Source organism: Hypomesus nipponensis, chromosome 25 (assembly GCF_054491055.1).
Source record: "Hypomesus nipponensis isolate SF chromosome 25, ASM5449105v1, whole genome shotgun sequence".
In the NCBI taxonomy this organism is placed as follows: domain Eukaryota; kingdom Metazoa; phylum Chordata; class Actinopteri; order Osmeriformes; family Osmeridae; genus Hypomesus; species Hypomesus nipponensis.
This window is the reverse complement of record NC_140385.1, coordinates 4410627-4427194: the sequence shown is the minus strand read 5'-3', so window position 1 is coordinate 4427194 and position 16568 is coordinate 4410627. Positions and strand designations below refer to the sequence as shown.

Here is a 16568-nt window from a genome sequence, read left to right as displayed (position 1 = left end):
TTGATTGATTGATTGATAACAACCAGTAGTTCAGAATCAGAATCAGAAAGGGATTTATTTGCCATGAAAGTTTGCACAGACAAGGAATTTGCTTTGGCAGGAAGGTGCATACTACTACTGCACAGATGAATAAACATTGTTAACTAACATTTACATTAATTGAATGATTTGAGATGAACTACCCATACACAATAGACATTAAAAACTTGCATTTACTGGAGATAAAAGGGGTCTGAAATGTTAAAGAGGAATGTTACAGAGACAAACTTACTAACACAAACTTAGAGGATCCCACGTGTAACCAGCACGGCTCTAAAAACAGCCTGGTCAGTGGTTGTGGTTTGAAACTGTTAAGACGGAGAAAGAGAGGGTGTACTGAGAAGTACAGCTTCCTTTGAGGTTCGTGGAAAGCAGCACTATTATTAGTTTATAATGATTCAATGTACATCTAATTAGTCATTCATTCTCATTCTCTTCTAACTGTAGTTAAACTATCCGTACAGTATTTAATTCAAGTCACTCAATATCCTCATTAAATTCATCAAATTAGTTTAGATTAGATTTAGATTGCTGTAAATTGTGTAATTTCCTTACAGTTTCAACACATTTCTGTTGAAGTACTTATTAACAACATCAAGCGGTGTTACTAATGTGGGTTCCTGCTGCACACTCACATGAAGAGAATGGGGACCTCATTACCTGAACACAGGAAGTACACACACACAAACACAACAAACACAACAAATACATGTGGCAGTGGATTGTTAACAAATACCGGGAAAATTTAGCTGGACAGTTTTTTGTCACGTAAGGATGACACCTACAAACTCTACTGTTAACTGTGATATTGATCTCTCCATCTCCATCCCTACTGCAGGCAACAACATTCATCCCATGTCTGTGTTCTCTCTCTGTCCAGTTTTACTGTAAAGAGGAAGGAACTTCTGAGTTGGCCAACAGTGAATAAGAACTTGAAATGTATTATTTCATTTATTTTCATGAAGTCATATTGTAACCTTGGAGGTTTATGGCACAGTCCATGTAGTTTTCAGATTTTCACATATTGTAACTCTTCTTCTATGTTTATCTCTCTGTTCTCTGATCATCTCTCTCCCCTCTCTCTCTCTCTCTCTCTCTCTCTCTCTCTCTCTGTCTCTCTTTCTCTCTCTCCCCCTCACCCTCTCTCTCTCTCTCTCTCTCTCTCTCTCTCTCTCTCTCTCTCTCTCTCTCTCTCTCTCTCTCTCTCTCTCTCTCTCTCTCTCTCTCTCTCTCTCTCTCTTTGACCCTCCCCCTCCCCGTTCTCTCCTTCTGTATTTCTAGCAGCAGAGAAGTGTGCTGCCTCAGTTTGTAGAAAGTGGAAGTGTTGTGATCAGAATAAACGTTGTGGTTCAGAGACTCTCACACTGGATAGCAGGAGAGGATGGGGCTCACCTCACCTTGTGTGCTGCTCTGTGAGTACCCACATTCTACTCTGTTATGATGTACTCAACATGTGTGTGTAGACACATGGGGCATGTCTGTGTGTGTGTCTATGTTTGTATGCATGTCTGTATGTACGTGTGTGCATACATTGTTATGTTGATTTTAAGACATATATTTGACCTAATGAGATGCTTCTCTCTGACTTGGTTGTAGTGCTGAGTGCTCTCCTCATCTCTGGAAACACTCAAGGTTGGTTGAAACATGGTAAAGTGCTGTACAGTACGATACTGGAACACACCAATAATGAACTTCTATGTCTGACTGCCTCTCAAACGTTCCTTTCTTTTTTGGCTACTGAAACTTCTCTTCCTTGTCAAATCATATTAAATTGATTAAAACGGAAAACGGAAGACAAATAATTACGGGCACTCTTGCAAAATGCTGCAAAATGTAAAGACATTGAACAAAGGTTTAGACTGGCAAAGCCAAGCTAAGTGAGAGAGAGTCTGCAGCCTGAAGATGCGGCAGTAGCCTACCAGAGGCGTCAGGTGCAAGCAGCTGCATTGTCGACATTTAGAAAATTCAAATATCCAAACCATATTGTTTTCATTTTTCTAAAAACAGTATACATTTGGTATTACTGTTATCCAATATATAGGCTATATATTTTAAATAAAGGAAAAGCAATGGCCAAGAGAAAAAAGGCACTCTTTTAAATATGCACAACATGTTTTTTGGGGCTTTAAATATTAAATGTGCTATGTGGATGAAAGGCAAGTGTCTTATTTGTTGTGTGTATTAAAGCAGGCACAGGTGACACAGATCAAGAGATGGAGCCTGCTGTGGGGACAGGGTCCGGTGGAGAGACTATGACAGGTGCTGCAATGCAACTGTACACAATATGTTAACACGGTTATTATATGGAAATTAGTTTGTTGAATTGATTTTCATTTCATTGACTATAGTTAACTGATTATTGTTCTTTTGCAACATCAAAAAGCAGATGCAGAAACCAAGAGAAGTAAGGAAAAAGAAAGGGATAATTTCCATATTCATTTTTATAAGATATCATTTTGTTAACAGTCTTCGATAGCACTGCATTATACTTTATTATTATATAGCCTATTTGTATTACTGTAAGCAACTGTACACGGGTCGCGGGCCGGTCTGCATTTCAAAGTCCCGGGATGTTTTTCGGTCCCAGTCCGACCCTGCTGAGAAGTGTTTGTAACAGAACTAGTAACTAACAGATACTCCTACTGTTACTGTCATGTGTCTTGTGTGTCCACAGCTCTGCCCACAGCAACAGTGAACATCCTCTCTCCTCCTGCTCCTCACTATCCTGGAGACACAGTCACTCTGCATTGTGTCATATCAGAGAATGAAGACTGGAGCTACATCTGGTTCATCAATCTCAAGGAGTATAACGGTTGTCGGAATAAAGAATGCTCCATCAAACTGGATCACTACACTGTTCAGTACGGCTGTGAGGGGAGGAGGAGTGGTCGACCCCAGTCTTCACAGCGTAGTGCTACCTCATCTATAACTGTTACAGGTGGATTAACTAGACTACTGACAGCAGAACACATCAGCTACTAGATCTTTGATCTCCCTGTCAGACACATTCACATTGTCAATATCTGGACATCATGGAACTGTATTACTTTATATGGTATGCATCATTTTCTTTAATTCATCTCTGTTGTCCTCAGCCCTCCCTACAGCTACTCTGACTGTGACTCCAAACCCTGTCTACCATGGAGAGACAGTCTCTCTGAAGTGTTCAGTGGAGTCTGGTCCTGCCTGGAGCTACAGGTGGTACAAAGACAGAACAGAGATCAGAGTGGAGCAGTCTGGTAGACACGTGATATCTGGAGACTCCCTCACCATCAGTAGAGTAGAATCATCTAATCAGGGTCACTACTGGTGTACAGGAGAGTTACCGTCCAGATCCATATCCACAGTACAGAGTGATTCCATCACTATGACAGTGAAAGGTAATCTTTGTTTGTGGTGGTGTGTCCAGGGGCAGACTGGCCATCAGGGATACCGGGGGAATCCCCGGTGGCCGATGGGGTTGGGATGGTCATTTCTTTGTAATCATCCAAAACAATGTTAAGTGTAAGGGTATTTTTCCAAGTAGGCCTGGTTGATATGTGCGATGCATTGAGTGGGCAACGCGCCGTGTACTGAGTGGGCCGGTCTGACAGTAACTCCCAGGACACTTTTTCCCCCAGTCCGTCCCTGGGTGTGTCTGTGTGTTAGTATGTGTGTGTGTGTGTGTGCGTGTCATGAGATATCCAGATTTTCAAAGGTCAGCAAATTACAATATCCTCTGAATATGTCACTCTTGAGAAAAATCCATCCTGGCTTGTAGGAGCATCAAGGGGGTTACCAGCATTATCTTCCTCCTTTGTCGGTGTAGCAGAGTGTGTTAGGGCCTGCCCTCGTGGAGTCTTGCTTTGGCTTAGACAGAGTGTACGGTCAAAAAACGAAAAAAGACATCTAGAAAGTTTCCCCAGTTCGTCTAAAATTGTTTCGGATTGATTTTGTGAAAAACAGTACAGTAAAAAGTGTATTTAAGTCACATGATCTCAGAGCTGTAAGGGGACACGTCTACTCCTTTCTGTGCTCCATAGCGCCCCCTGATTTACAATGTCTTTGTGTTAGTGGTGAGTTATGTGAGTTGTTCAAAGTAAACATCTGACTGTGTTCATATTTTGTATGCATGATCATCATTTCAGAACTGAACCAGACGAACTTAATATCTTGACATTTACAGGAATATTCAGTATTTACTACTGAACTTGTATTCTAATAGCTACTGTTACTATCATGTGTCTTGTGTGTCCACAGCTCTGCCCACAGCAACAGTGAACATCCTCTCTCCTCCTGCTCCTCACTACGCTAGAGACACAGTTACTCTGCAGTGTGACATATCAGAGAATGGAGACTGGAGCTACATCTGGTTCAGAAATGGCAAGGAGAATAACGGTTGTGCCAGTGAAACCTGCTCCTTCACCCTGGGTCTTGACACAGTAACTTACAGCTGTAGTGGGAGGAGGAGTGGTCCACCCCAGACTTCACAGCAGAGTCCTGATATATCTATAACTGTTACAGGTGGGTTAACTAGACTACTGACAGCATAGCACATCAGCTGCTAGACCTTGTGAACATCAGGAAGCTTTCATTAACCTTAGACACCTCATAGAGTGCACTGTCTAATCTCATCTTACTTGAAGGGAGACTGCATATTTTGACAGGAAACCACCAATATGATCTAGCTGATCATGTTGCACAGTACCTGTAGTGTTCATGTGTCTTGTCTGGTTCCTGTGTGTCTTTAGTATGTTCCACTGGTCCTGTATTCCATAGCAGGTCATGTGATCTGGTAGTCAGGTAAAACAGAATGTAAGTTTGTGATAATTGTATACTTTGACAGACCAGTGATTGTTGTTTAACAAATGTCAGAGACAGTCACTAAGGTGTTCAGTAGAGTGTGACCAGGTCTGGAGCTACAGGGGTACCAAGCTAGCAGGAGGAGGAAGTGATCCAGTCTGGTAGAAACAGTCTATCTGTAGACAACCTGACTGACTCTGGATATTCACTGAGAAGTGTTTGTAACAGAACCAGTAACTAACAGATACTCCTACTGTTACTGTCATGTGTCTTGTGTGTCCACAGCTCTGCCCACAGCAACAGTGAACATCCTCTCTCCTCCTGCTCCTCACTATCCTGGAGACACAGTCACTCTGCAGTGTGACATATCACAGTATGAAGACTGGAACTACTACTTCTGGTACATGAATGGCCAGGACTATAAAGATTGTACCAGTAAAACCTGCTCCATCAAACTGGATCACAACAATGTTCTATACAGCTGTTTGGGGAGGAGGAGTCGACCCCAGGATTCACAGCGTAGTGCTATCTTATCTATAACTGTTACAGGTGGGTTAACTAGACTACTGACAGCAGAACACATCAGATACTAGATTTCTGATCTCCCTGTCAGACACATTCATATTGTCAATATCTGGACATCGTGGAACTGTTTTACTTTATATGGTATGCATCATTTTTCTTTAATTCATCTCTGTTGCCCTCAGCCCTCCCCAAAGCTACTCTGACTGTGACTCCAAACCCTGTCTACCATGGAGAGACAGTCTCTCTGAAGTGTTCAGTGGAGTCTGGTGCTAGCTGGAGCTACAGGTGGTACAAAGACAGAACAGAGATCAGAGTGGAGCAGTCTGGTAGACACAGGATATCTGGAGACTCCCTCACCATCAGTAAAGTAGAATCATCTGATCAGGGTCAATACTGGTGTAGAGGAGAGTTAAGATCCATATTTTCAACAGGCAGTGATTCAGAATATCTTAATGTTAATGGTGAGTTATGTGTGTTGTTAAACGTAAAGATCAGACTGTTCATATTTTGTATGCATGATCATCATTTGAGAACTGAACCTGGCAAACTCAAAATCTTGACATTAACTGGAATATCCATTATTTACAACTGAACCTGTATTCTAATAGCTACTGTTACTGTCATGTGTCTTGTGTGTCCACAGCTCTGCCCACAGCAACAGTGAACATCCTCTCTCCTCCTGCTCCTCTCTATCCTGGAGACACAGTCACTCTGCAATGTGACATGTCAGAGTATGAAGATTGGAACTACATCTGGTTCATGAATGGCAAGAAGTATAATGGTTTTACCAGTAAAACCTGCTCCGTCAAATTGGTTCGCTACAATGTCCAGTACAGCTGTTCAGGGAGGAGGAGTGGTCGACCCCAGGATTCACAGCGTAGTGCTCCCTCATCTATAACTGTTACAGGTGGGTTAACTAGACTACTGACAGCAGAACACATCAGCTACTAGATCTTTGATCTCCCTGTCAGACACATTCACATTGTCAATATCTGGACATCATGGAACTGTATTACTTTATATGGCATGCATCATTTTTCTTTAACCCTCGTGTTGTCTTAACATTCTGTACACTCCCCTTGTCCTAAGGGTCAAAAATGACCCACCTTCACCAAACCGCTAAAATAAAGCAGCTCAATTGATTTTTAAACTCCTAATCTTTTTTGCATGAAGAAACAACCTGTACTTTATCACAACATTTGTGAATATGCAGGTTTTACCTCTTCACATTGCAGAAAGACTACATTTAATCAGTGGACAACTATTCGTTTTTACTACAGCAGACCTGTCATAGGTGTTTTCTTTACTAAAGTAGAGGTGTATTATTGCTTCATGCTCTGGGTTGTATTATTCCCCATGTTCTTCTTCAGATACCTCCTCTTCTAAATCATTGTACTCTTGTTTCTTCTGGACATCTGAAAATATCAGATCTACAACCTGTAGATCTGAGAGCTGAGACCCTAACCCTGTTGGGCACTGAAATATGCAGTCATGGCTTCAGCAAAGAATACTGGGGGTACTGTCATTTGCAGGATCTTTGTAGCCTCTGACTGCATTCCCCATTAGTAAACAATGCTTTGAAAACATTTTTATTTGGTCTGAAATTTGGTTTAGTTTGTCTGAAATTGTTTTTATTTTGTCTGTGAGCTTGAGTCATTTAGGGAGGGGAGATGCTGCACCTGCACACAGAAGTTTTAGCTTTGTCTGAGTTCAATCAGTAGCACAACTAATGTAATTATCTTATTGTATGTGTGTGAGTGTATGTGTGTGTGTGTGTGTACGTGTGTCAATTTTTTTTTTTTGTGGTATGTATAATGGTTTAATAACTGCTGGGTCAAAAATGACCCCTAAGACAATCGCTGTACCCTAGTGGTGTACAGCTTTCATGGAAATGTGAACAAAGACAATGTTTCACTTTTTCTAATGTTGGGGTCATTCTAGGAAAAGTCATACATTTTCAGGTAAAAAAAAATAACATTTAGGGGGTTTTCTCTGCTGATAAACATGGTGACGGGTCATTTTTGACCCCTAAGACAACACAATGGTTAATTCATCTCTGTTGTCCTCAGCCCTCCCTAAAGCTACTCTGACTGTGACTCCAAACCCTGTCTACCATGGAGAGACAGTCTCTCTGAAGTGTTCAGTGGAGTCTGGTCCTGCCTGGAGCTACAGGTGGTACAAAGACAGACCAGAGATCAGAGTGAAGCAGTCTGGTAGATACAGGATATCTGGAGACTCCCTCACCATCAGTAAAGTAGAATCATCTGATCAGGGTCAATACTGGTGTACAGGAGTGATACCGTCCAGATCCATATCCACATTACAGAGTGATTCCATCACTATGACAGTGAAAGGTAATCTTTGTTCGTGGTGGTGTGTGTGTGTGTGTGTGTGTGTGTGTGTGTGTGTGTGTGTGTGTGTGTGAATGCATGTATGTGTGTAATATTCATGTAAATTGTTAGTATTTTGTCATGAGATATCCAGATGTTCTTACTGTAGATGGTGGAGTGAAGCGTGTCCTTGTTGTTTGTTATCAAAGTTGTACTGGTAATGAGACAAAGAAAAGACTAAATGAAAGAACCACCACTTCATATCTTAATGAGTTGAAATTGGAGAACCTTGTTAAATTCACTGATGTGTGTTTGGTTTTTAACATTTTAAATGGTATGGCTTCACCTCCGCTTAGTGATTTTATTAAACAGCGCACTCAGAGTGGCAGACACACTAGATCTGCTTCAAGAGATGATTGTGTTATTTCACATAGGTCTAGCTCTTTTAGGAAATCAGCATTTTCTGTAAATTCAGCACACACTTGGAATGCTCTGCCGTCACACATACGCACAAAAGACACATACAAAACATTCAAACAGCCTTAAGGAATGGCTTGTTGCCAATCAGGTATGCAAGCATTGATGTACTGTCTGCTTATATGTGTGTTTGTCGTATTGATGTATGTCATGTGCCTCAGATGTATGTCATGTGCCTCATATGCGCTTGTACTGCAGGTACACTTTTCTGTTGCTTATATGTGCACTGGGTGTGTCTACGTTACTCTATGTTTATTGACTTATTTTAACCTTAGTATGTTATTTGATATTTTGTCATTTTAGGCTGCCTTGAAACATCTGGCTCGGGACAGCAGATGAAAATTAACCTCTCTGGCTAACTCTGGCGCACTTAAAGTTTTTGCTGTTGATCAGTGTGCATTGTCCCTAATACCATCATGTTTTATCAATTTATACAGATTATGTGCCAACGCCCACGCTTCAGTCCGACCAGACAGACATCTATACAGGTGACACAGTGACTCTGACCTGCGCTGTGGAAGGTTCCTCTGGGTGGAGGTTTTACTGGTACAGACACACCACAGACTCTGTCCCTGTGACCTCTTCTTATTGGTCACCCTACTCTGTCACCCCTGCACATGTGTCAGAGGGGGGTCAGTTCTGGTGCAGAGGGGAGAGGGGAGACCCAGCCTTTTACACCCAGTACAGCAGCCCAGTCCATATTAATGTTACTGGTGAGTTTCTCATCATACAGTGTAATATGTCAAACTATATGTAGTCTAATAACAGACATATCATTCTAAGAAAGGGTGGTATTCATTTATTTGAATTGTATTTCATGAATCTCTAATTGACAGTATGGTGATAATAATGACTGATGACTTTTGTCTGTAATGCTGTGTGATCATGTTGTGTGTGTTTGAACAGCGAGGCCCTATGCTGCTGTGACTCTGAAGCCCAACTGGAGTCAGATATTCAGAGGGGAGAGTGTCACCCTCAGGTGTGACATACAGGGGACAGAGGACACAGACTGGGAGTATGAATGGTGGAGACCTGGAGACTCCACCTCAGGATGGACAGAACAGGAATACAAGATCATCAGTGCTGAGAAGTCTCACGGTGGTGACTACAAGTGTAAAGGTCAACGTGGAAAAGACCATTCAGTCATGAGTTCTGTTGTCAAACTGACAGTTAAAGGTAAGTCAGGTTCTAGCACGTTTACTTTAAACAAACAGTATTTGCCACATTGATTTGAAAATGTATTGACATCTTGTCATCCCAGATGGTCCCCAGCCTGTCCTGAGAGTGTCTCCCTCGTGGCTGAATCCTGGAGACTCAGTGACTCTGAGTTGTGAGGTTGGAGACTCATCTACAGGCTGGAGCTTCTCCTTCTACAGAGCTGCTCCCTCTCTACCAGACCAGCCCTACTCTGTAGAGCTCCTCTCTGACCGTGAGCAGACTACAGGGAGCTCCTCCACTCTGCAGCTAGCTGCTCCCTCTCACACAGCAGGATATAGGTGTAGAGCTGGGAGAGGAGAGACTGTCTACTACTCTGACTACAGTAATCCACAGTTTCACTGGTCTGGAGGTAAGTTCATGCTTCTGTGTTTGTGTGTGTTTGTCAGTCTGACCAGACATCCATGTGTATGACTCACTGGAGGGCTGTATTCGATTCTCTCTCTCTGTCCCTCTGTTTCTGTCTCTCTCTCTCTCCATCAGATCTGCATTCCTCAGTGTCTCTCAGTGTAAGCACCAACAGATCTCAGCACCTTGTGTCTGAGTCTGTCTCTCTGAGCTGTGAGCTGAAGGGGAACTCTACTGGATGGACACTGAGGAGGTACACAGGCAGTGAGCTGTATACTGTGTGTTCATCTGTCAAGGGATCAACTACAGGTTCCACCTGCATCATCAGGTCCTTAAACGTAGAGCACAGTGGAATGTTCTGGTGTGAGTCTGGCTCAGGAGAGTACAGTAACACTGTCAACATCACTGTACATGGTGCGTTCATGATACTAAATAGTGTTCAATTGGGACATTTTTATGAACATGACTTTAAACTCCATTGAAACCTCCTGATTTCCAGTTGGCCCTGTGATCCTGGAGAGTCCTGTCCACCCTGTCACTGAGGGAGACTCTGTGACTCTGCGCTGCAGACACAAGACTCCTCCATCAAGCCCCAAGGTAGACTTCTACAAAGATGGTAACCTGATCAGGAAGGAGACCACAGGAGAGATGACCATCCCTGCAGTATCCCAGTCAGACGAAGGCCTCTACAAGTGTACATACTCTGACAGGGAACAATCCCCACAGAGCTGGCTGCTGGTGAGAGGTGAGTCGGCGGTTTTTGAGGGAATCTGTTTGAATGTCTGTCATTTCTAGATCAGGTCGTTTCAACAGCAAACACGTTCAAGTGGAATGTTTCTGCACGTCTCTCCAGCATGAGTGAAGAAATTGTGTATGTCACTCTAACATTAGTGTGGTGTTGTGTATATATCTCCAGCATTAGTATGGTGTTGTGTTTGTCTCTCCAGGTGCAGTTCCCCCCTCTACTGTAGGATTGGTGGTGGGACTGGTTGTGACTGGTGTTTTACTGTTTCTCCTCATACTGCTGTTGCTAGGCTGGCGAAAGTTCAAAGGTGAGAAGGTTGATAAAAGGTCTTCTTCCTCTTCCTGGTCCAGTGATTAAATACACAACCTCATTTTAACCCCATCTATATCATTTAGAAAGACTGTAATTGAAGCATTGTATGTGTTTTGTGTTGCAGGTGCTCAGTCTAGTGGGGCATCTATGTGAGTAAACCACCCATCTCTCTCAACCATCACAGCTGACAGAGAGATTACATTTGTAGACTAAACTTTGTACCCTACATAGTTGGGTCACTAAGTCAGACACTAAGACTCAAAAGAAAATAAAACAGGGCAGCATAATATCTATAGGGATGATTTTTATGATCTGCATTATAATATGAAGTTGGTGGTAGTCCTCACTTCTTATACTAATCATTTTGTTTATAGATCCTCCCAGTCACAGAGCACCAATCATGTCTTAGATGGGGTCCAGATAGCCAATCAGAACCAAGCTCCTGGTGGAAACGCCCCTCTGCAGCATGGGCAAGGTCAGTGTTAGCTGGCATTCTCTCTACATACGGCATTCAGAATTGTCCTCAATGTGTATCTCTAACTCTCTCCCTACTGACCAGCAGATGGCCTCAACACACTTGTTGTTGTAACAACATAAACCCACAACACACACAAGTCCATCAATGTGAGATAGAATCAGTATGATGATGTGATACCTAGTAGAGAGTCTAGTCCTACTGGTACCACACTACCAGGACAGACCAGGCATCCTCCAGGAGGATGGGGTGCAACATTATCAATCATTTTAAACATCAGAAACGCTACGGAAGCAGTTGTAGCTTACCACCACCACTTTGACTGTGTCTGAATGAATACTGAACTCTGTAAAGTGACTTTGAGTAGTAGAAAGCGCTATATAAGATCGATAATAATAATACTAATTTTCTCAACAGAAGGCAGAAACTGAAGGACTTGAAGAAATCCTGTGCGTTTACACAATGTCATTTTCACTGCCATTCGCAGGCCATTCACAGAACATGAAAATTGTGATGTCATATCCTCTTGTTGCCACAGTGTTTTTCCTGAGTTGTGGAGTTAGATGCAAGTTTCTTGGTGTGCTTCAGTTTGTCGGACATAATTATATCACCATGGAGACGTGATACACAATAGACAAGCAAAGTGTAGAAATATAATGCAAACACCACTTTATCAAGCACATATTAAAGACCAGTCTAGAGTAGTTGTCCCAGCTCCAGAGCACCAATCAGGGCTCAGATTGGAAGCAGGAAGCCAATCAGAGCCCCACAACCAGTCTTTTAGCCAATCATATTGTGGCCCGTGGATGACAGTTAGTGTTTTGTTTCCTTTGTTGGTCTGTAGTTGGCGCTGGACCAAGTGACGTGACCTATGCCCAGATTGAGCTCAAAAAGATGAAAAAAACCAAGAGAAAGACAGGTGATTGTAATCAGCTGTTTCCTACAGGTGCTAGTATCACTGTTAACAAGCCGTCTAATACAGTTTTCCAATGATCTACCTTTTAGCATGACATACATATGATGGTCTATAATGTATGTATAACAAGTAGCTTCTTGTTAAAAATGACAGTTTGTTTTTACATGTTTATGTTGCTCTTTAGGAAAGCAAGCAGAATCAGAGGAAGACACCATTTATTCCAAGGTGGCCACAGGATCTCCCTCTGGTAAGGCTGTCCTCCATTTTCTCAACAGAAGGCAGAAACTGAAGGACGTGAAGAAATCCTGCGCATTCACGCAATGTCATTTTGACTGCCAGAATGTGGAAATAGTGATGTCATATCCTCCTGTAGCCACAGTGGTTTTTCTGAGTAGTGGAGTTAGATGCAAGTGTCTCGGTATACTGCAGTTTGTCAGACATAATTATATCACCATGGAGACGTGATACACAATAGACAAGCACAGTGTAGAAATATAATGCAAACACCACTTTATCAAGCACGTATCAAAGACCAGTCTACAGTAGTTGTCCCAGCTCCAGAGCACCAATCGGAGCTCAGATTGGAAGTAGGCAGCCAAACAGAGCCCCGCAACCATTCTTTTAGCCAATCATATCGTGGCCCATGGCTGAGAGTGAGTGTTTTGTTTCCTGTGTTGGTCTGTAGGTGGCGTTGGAGCAGATGCCCAGACATATGCCCAGATTGACTTAAAGGGCAAGAAAGCCAAAAAGAAATCAGGTGATTACCCCTCAGTTCTCTCTTTTACAACCCTCTCCTCCCCGACGGTAAGAGTTGTGAATGGGTGAATAAAGTGAGTGAATGAATGAGAGAGAGATGATGAGAGAGATAGACAGCTATGCTATCACAACTTACGGAGCTAACGGAGAAGATTCATATACTGTGAAAAACAAAGACTACTACTATCATATTATTTTAACCTTCTATAACAAATATATTCTTGTTAAGCAGCTCTCTGTCCCGTGTGATCTGTCCTGCAGACATGTTGACCACCAGGAAGCTGGATGCTGTCTACTCTACAGTGAAGACAGGGTGAGGGGTCCTCCCTGGATGCTGTCTACTCTGCAGTGAAGACAGGGTGAGGGGTCCTCCCTGGATGCTGTCTACTCTGCAGTGAAGACAGGGTGAGGGGTTTTCCCTGGGACCTGGAGCTGAACTCATGATCTGAGTCTGATCTGAGTCACTGTTGACAGTCTGTTTACTGGTGTTTTGTTGTCATGACAGTGTATATGTCTGAGTTGAGGTAGGTTCTTTACACACTAAGACAGGTACATATTCATGAACCAACACGTCAGGAAACGCACTCACGTATACACATATAACATTCACACACACACTGACAGGCACACACAGACTCACACACAGACACAGACACAGACACACAGACACACACACACATCTGTTTGATGTGAATAATAGCTTAGCAACCTGTGTGATGTAGCTGCTTAGTGTAATGTTTTGGAACTTGGAGGATTTTATGCAACTCAATGAATTGAAAGTGTCTTTATCCTATAGGTGTCTTTATTTTTATGCAGCATTTTAAAGCATTTTTAATACATAAAGTTAGTCAATTTTTTCTGGAAAGTTGTTGATAGAATATTTTTGATGTTTGCTTCTTTACTGCTCAGTTTAATGTATTAATAAAACATTTATTGACCTTTCTTCAAAGTCTCTGTTTGAATAATTGTTTTACGAATTTTATCCATGATTATGTTGTTAAAAAAAAACATTTTCCATCATTAAGAACACGATTGGTGTGCTATGTCCATCATTGTCACTGTTTTTTAACTTCCATGATCAACTGTATTAAATCTAGTTTCACAGTGACTGTGTCCATTGCTGAAGTTTTACTATAACCATTACAGTTGGTGGACGTAGCTGTGATGTAGTGGGAGAATCATATCATCAATGAAAAAGGTCCTATTTATGTACCCATAAATACTGTATGTAATGCTACCTAAGGCCTGATATCTATAATACAGTTCTTTGTCAGCTAATCTCATCAACTAGACAGTCTCGCTGCTACAGTCTAAACGGCTGATGACTACTCCCTCAGTTGATGTATACGATGATGGTCTATTAAATCACAGGCCGCTTAGATGAACCTGAAAATAGACCTTGTGTGACCCACTGTTACTCCTAGATGGGTCTGCATTCCTGCTGTGAGCTATGTCTTGTTTCTGTTCTGCCCCGTCATCACTTTTCTCTGAAAGCAGTTCCAGAACCTTCCTGTGTCATAGACCTCTCCTTACTCACTCACTTCTTCTTTTTTTCAACAAACTCCTTGTTGCATAGTTGTTGTAAATTGAATTTATGTGCATACTGACTAGTAGTGGTTTCAATGATAAGATATGGAAAGGTTCTACAAACTGTTACTTTGGTATTTAAAAAAAAACTGTTTGGAGATAAGAAAGTTTATCAAGTGGAAGTCTTGAGCTGATGAATCTTGACATATTCCATCTTATCTCTACAGCTTGGCTGGTCTAGTGTTAAAGACAAAGTCTCACAACCACTAAAAGGGGTCACTGGCAGTTGTTTACTTCAATATTTTCACCCTAAGAAGTTTTTTGTCAAGGAATAAGAAAGAAAGTACCACTCGACTATGTCATAGGTGCTGCTGTTTGCTCTGTGGTTCCAGCATTGCTGTGGGTTGACACGACAACGCGTGGGTCGCTTTTTGTTTTCGGGTCGGACCACAACCAGACACTGTTGTGAGGAAAAAATAGCCTAGCGTTTAATGGTCATGGAAACCTAGTGTCTCTTTCATCCAGTGTCTGGTCTAGGTGGAGGCTGTTCTGAGGAGGCCCAGGGTGTGGGGGGTCTAGGTGGAGGCTGTTCTGAGGAGGCCCAGGGTGTGGGGGGTCTAGGTGGAGGCTGTTCTGAGGAGGCCCAGGGTGTGGGGTGTCTAGGTGGAGGCTGTTCTGAGGAGGCCCAGGGTGTGGGGGGTCTAGGTGGAGGCTGTTCTGAGGAGGCCCAGGGGGTGGGGGGTCTAGGTGGAGGCTGTTTTGAGGAGGCCCAGGGTGTGGGGGGTCTAGGTGGAGGCTGTTTTGAGGAGGCCCAGGGTGTGGGGGGTCTAGGTGGAGGCTGTTTTGAGGAGGCCCAGGGTGTGGGGGGTCTAGGTGGAGGCTGTTCTGAGGGGTCCCAGGGTGGGCGTGGTCTAGGTTACTGACTCTGACGTGAGGGGGGTTTCTATGACAGGACCACAACCTTTGACTTCATGAGAAACACAGCATAGAACAGGAAGAGGCGGTGCCCTCTGAAACAAGGGTGGGTGGGGGGTGTGTGTGTGGGTGGGGGGGGTTATGGTAGTCTGAAAGCTTCACTTCCTGGTCCTGGCGTCTCCTTGGTTACATACTAACTCATTTGTAGCCGTCTGCAACATTTACCGTTCATGGAAGCGTTTGCTGTGTGCACAAGGACTGAGAGTGTGAGAAGCAGCGTTTACACACGTGCACACGCATGAACACACACATGCACACGCATGAACACAGACATGCACACGCATGAACACAGACATGCACACGCATGAACACAGACATGCACACCCATGAACACAGACGTGCACACCCATGAACACAGACATGCACACCCATGAACACAGACGTGCACACCCATGAACACAGACGTGCACACCCATGAACACAGACATGCACACGCATGAACACACACATGCACACGCATGAACACAGACATGCACACGCATGAACACAGACATGCACACCCATGAACACAGACATGCACACCCATGAACACAGACATGCACACCCATGAACACAGACATGCACACGCATGAACACAGACATGCACACGCATGAACACAGACATGCACACGCATGAACACAGACATGCACACGCATGAACACAGACATGCACACGCATGAACACAGACATGCACACCCATGAACACAGACATGCACACGCATGAACACAGACATGCACACCCATGAACACAGACATGCACACGCATGAACACAGACATGCACACGCATGAACACAGACATGCACACGCATGAACACAGACATGCACACCCATGAACACAGACATGCACACGCATGAACACAGACATGCACACCCATGAACAAAGACATGCACACCCATGAACACAGACATGCACACCCATGAACACAGACATGCACACGCATGAACACACACATGCACACGCATGAACACACACATGCACACGCATGAACACAGACATGCACACCCATGAACACAGACATGCACACGCATGAACACAGACATGCACACGCATGAACACACACATGCACACGCATGAACACACACATGCACACGCATGAACACAGACATGCACACGCATGAACACAGACATGCACACCCATGAACACAGACATGCACACCCATGAAC

General features: G+C 43.3%; 1 protein-coding gene across 1 annotated transcript; it reads left to right on the top strand.

The window, feature by feature from the left end:
• The first annotated feature begins 3406 nt into the window (after positions 1-3406).
• LOC146221901 (basement membrane-specific heparan sulfate proteoglycan core protein-like) lies at positions 3407-10926 on the top strand. Its single transcript, XM_084692104.1, has 12 exons — positions 3407-3419; positions 5107-5370; positions 5529-5807; positions 5990-6253; positions 7416-7700; positions 8591-8866; positions 9060-9329; positions 9415-9720; positions 9852-10130; positions 10216-10461; positions 10664-10768; positions 10898-10926. The coding sequence occupies exons 1-12, from the start codon at positions 3407-3409 to the stop codon at positions 10924-10926; spliced, it is 2616 nt and encodes an 871-aa protein (XP_084548230.1).
• Positions 10927-16568: the final 5642 nt, after the last annotated feature.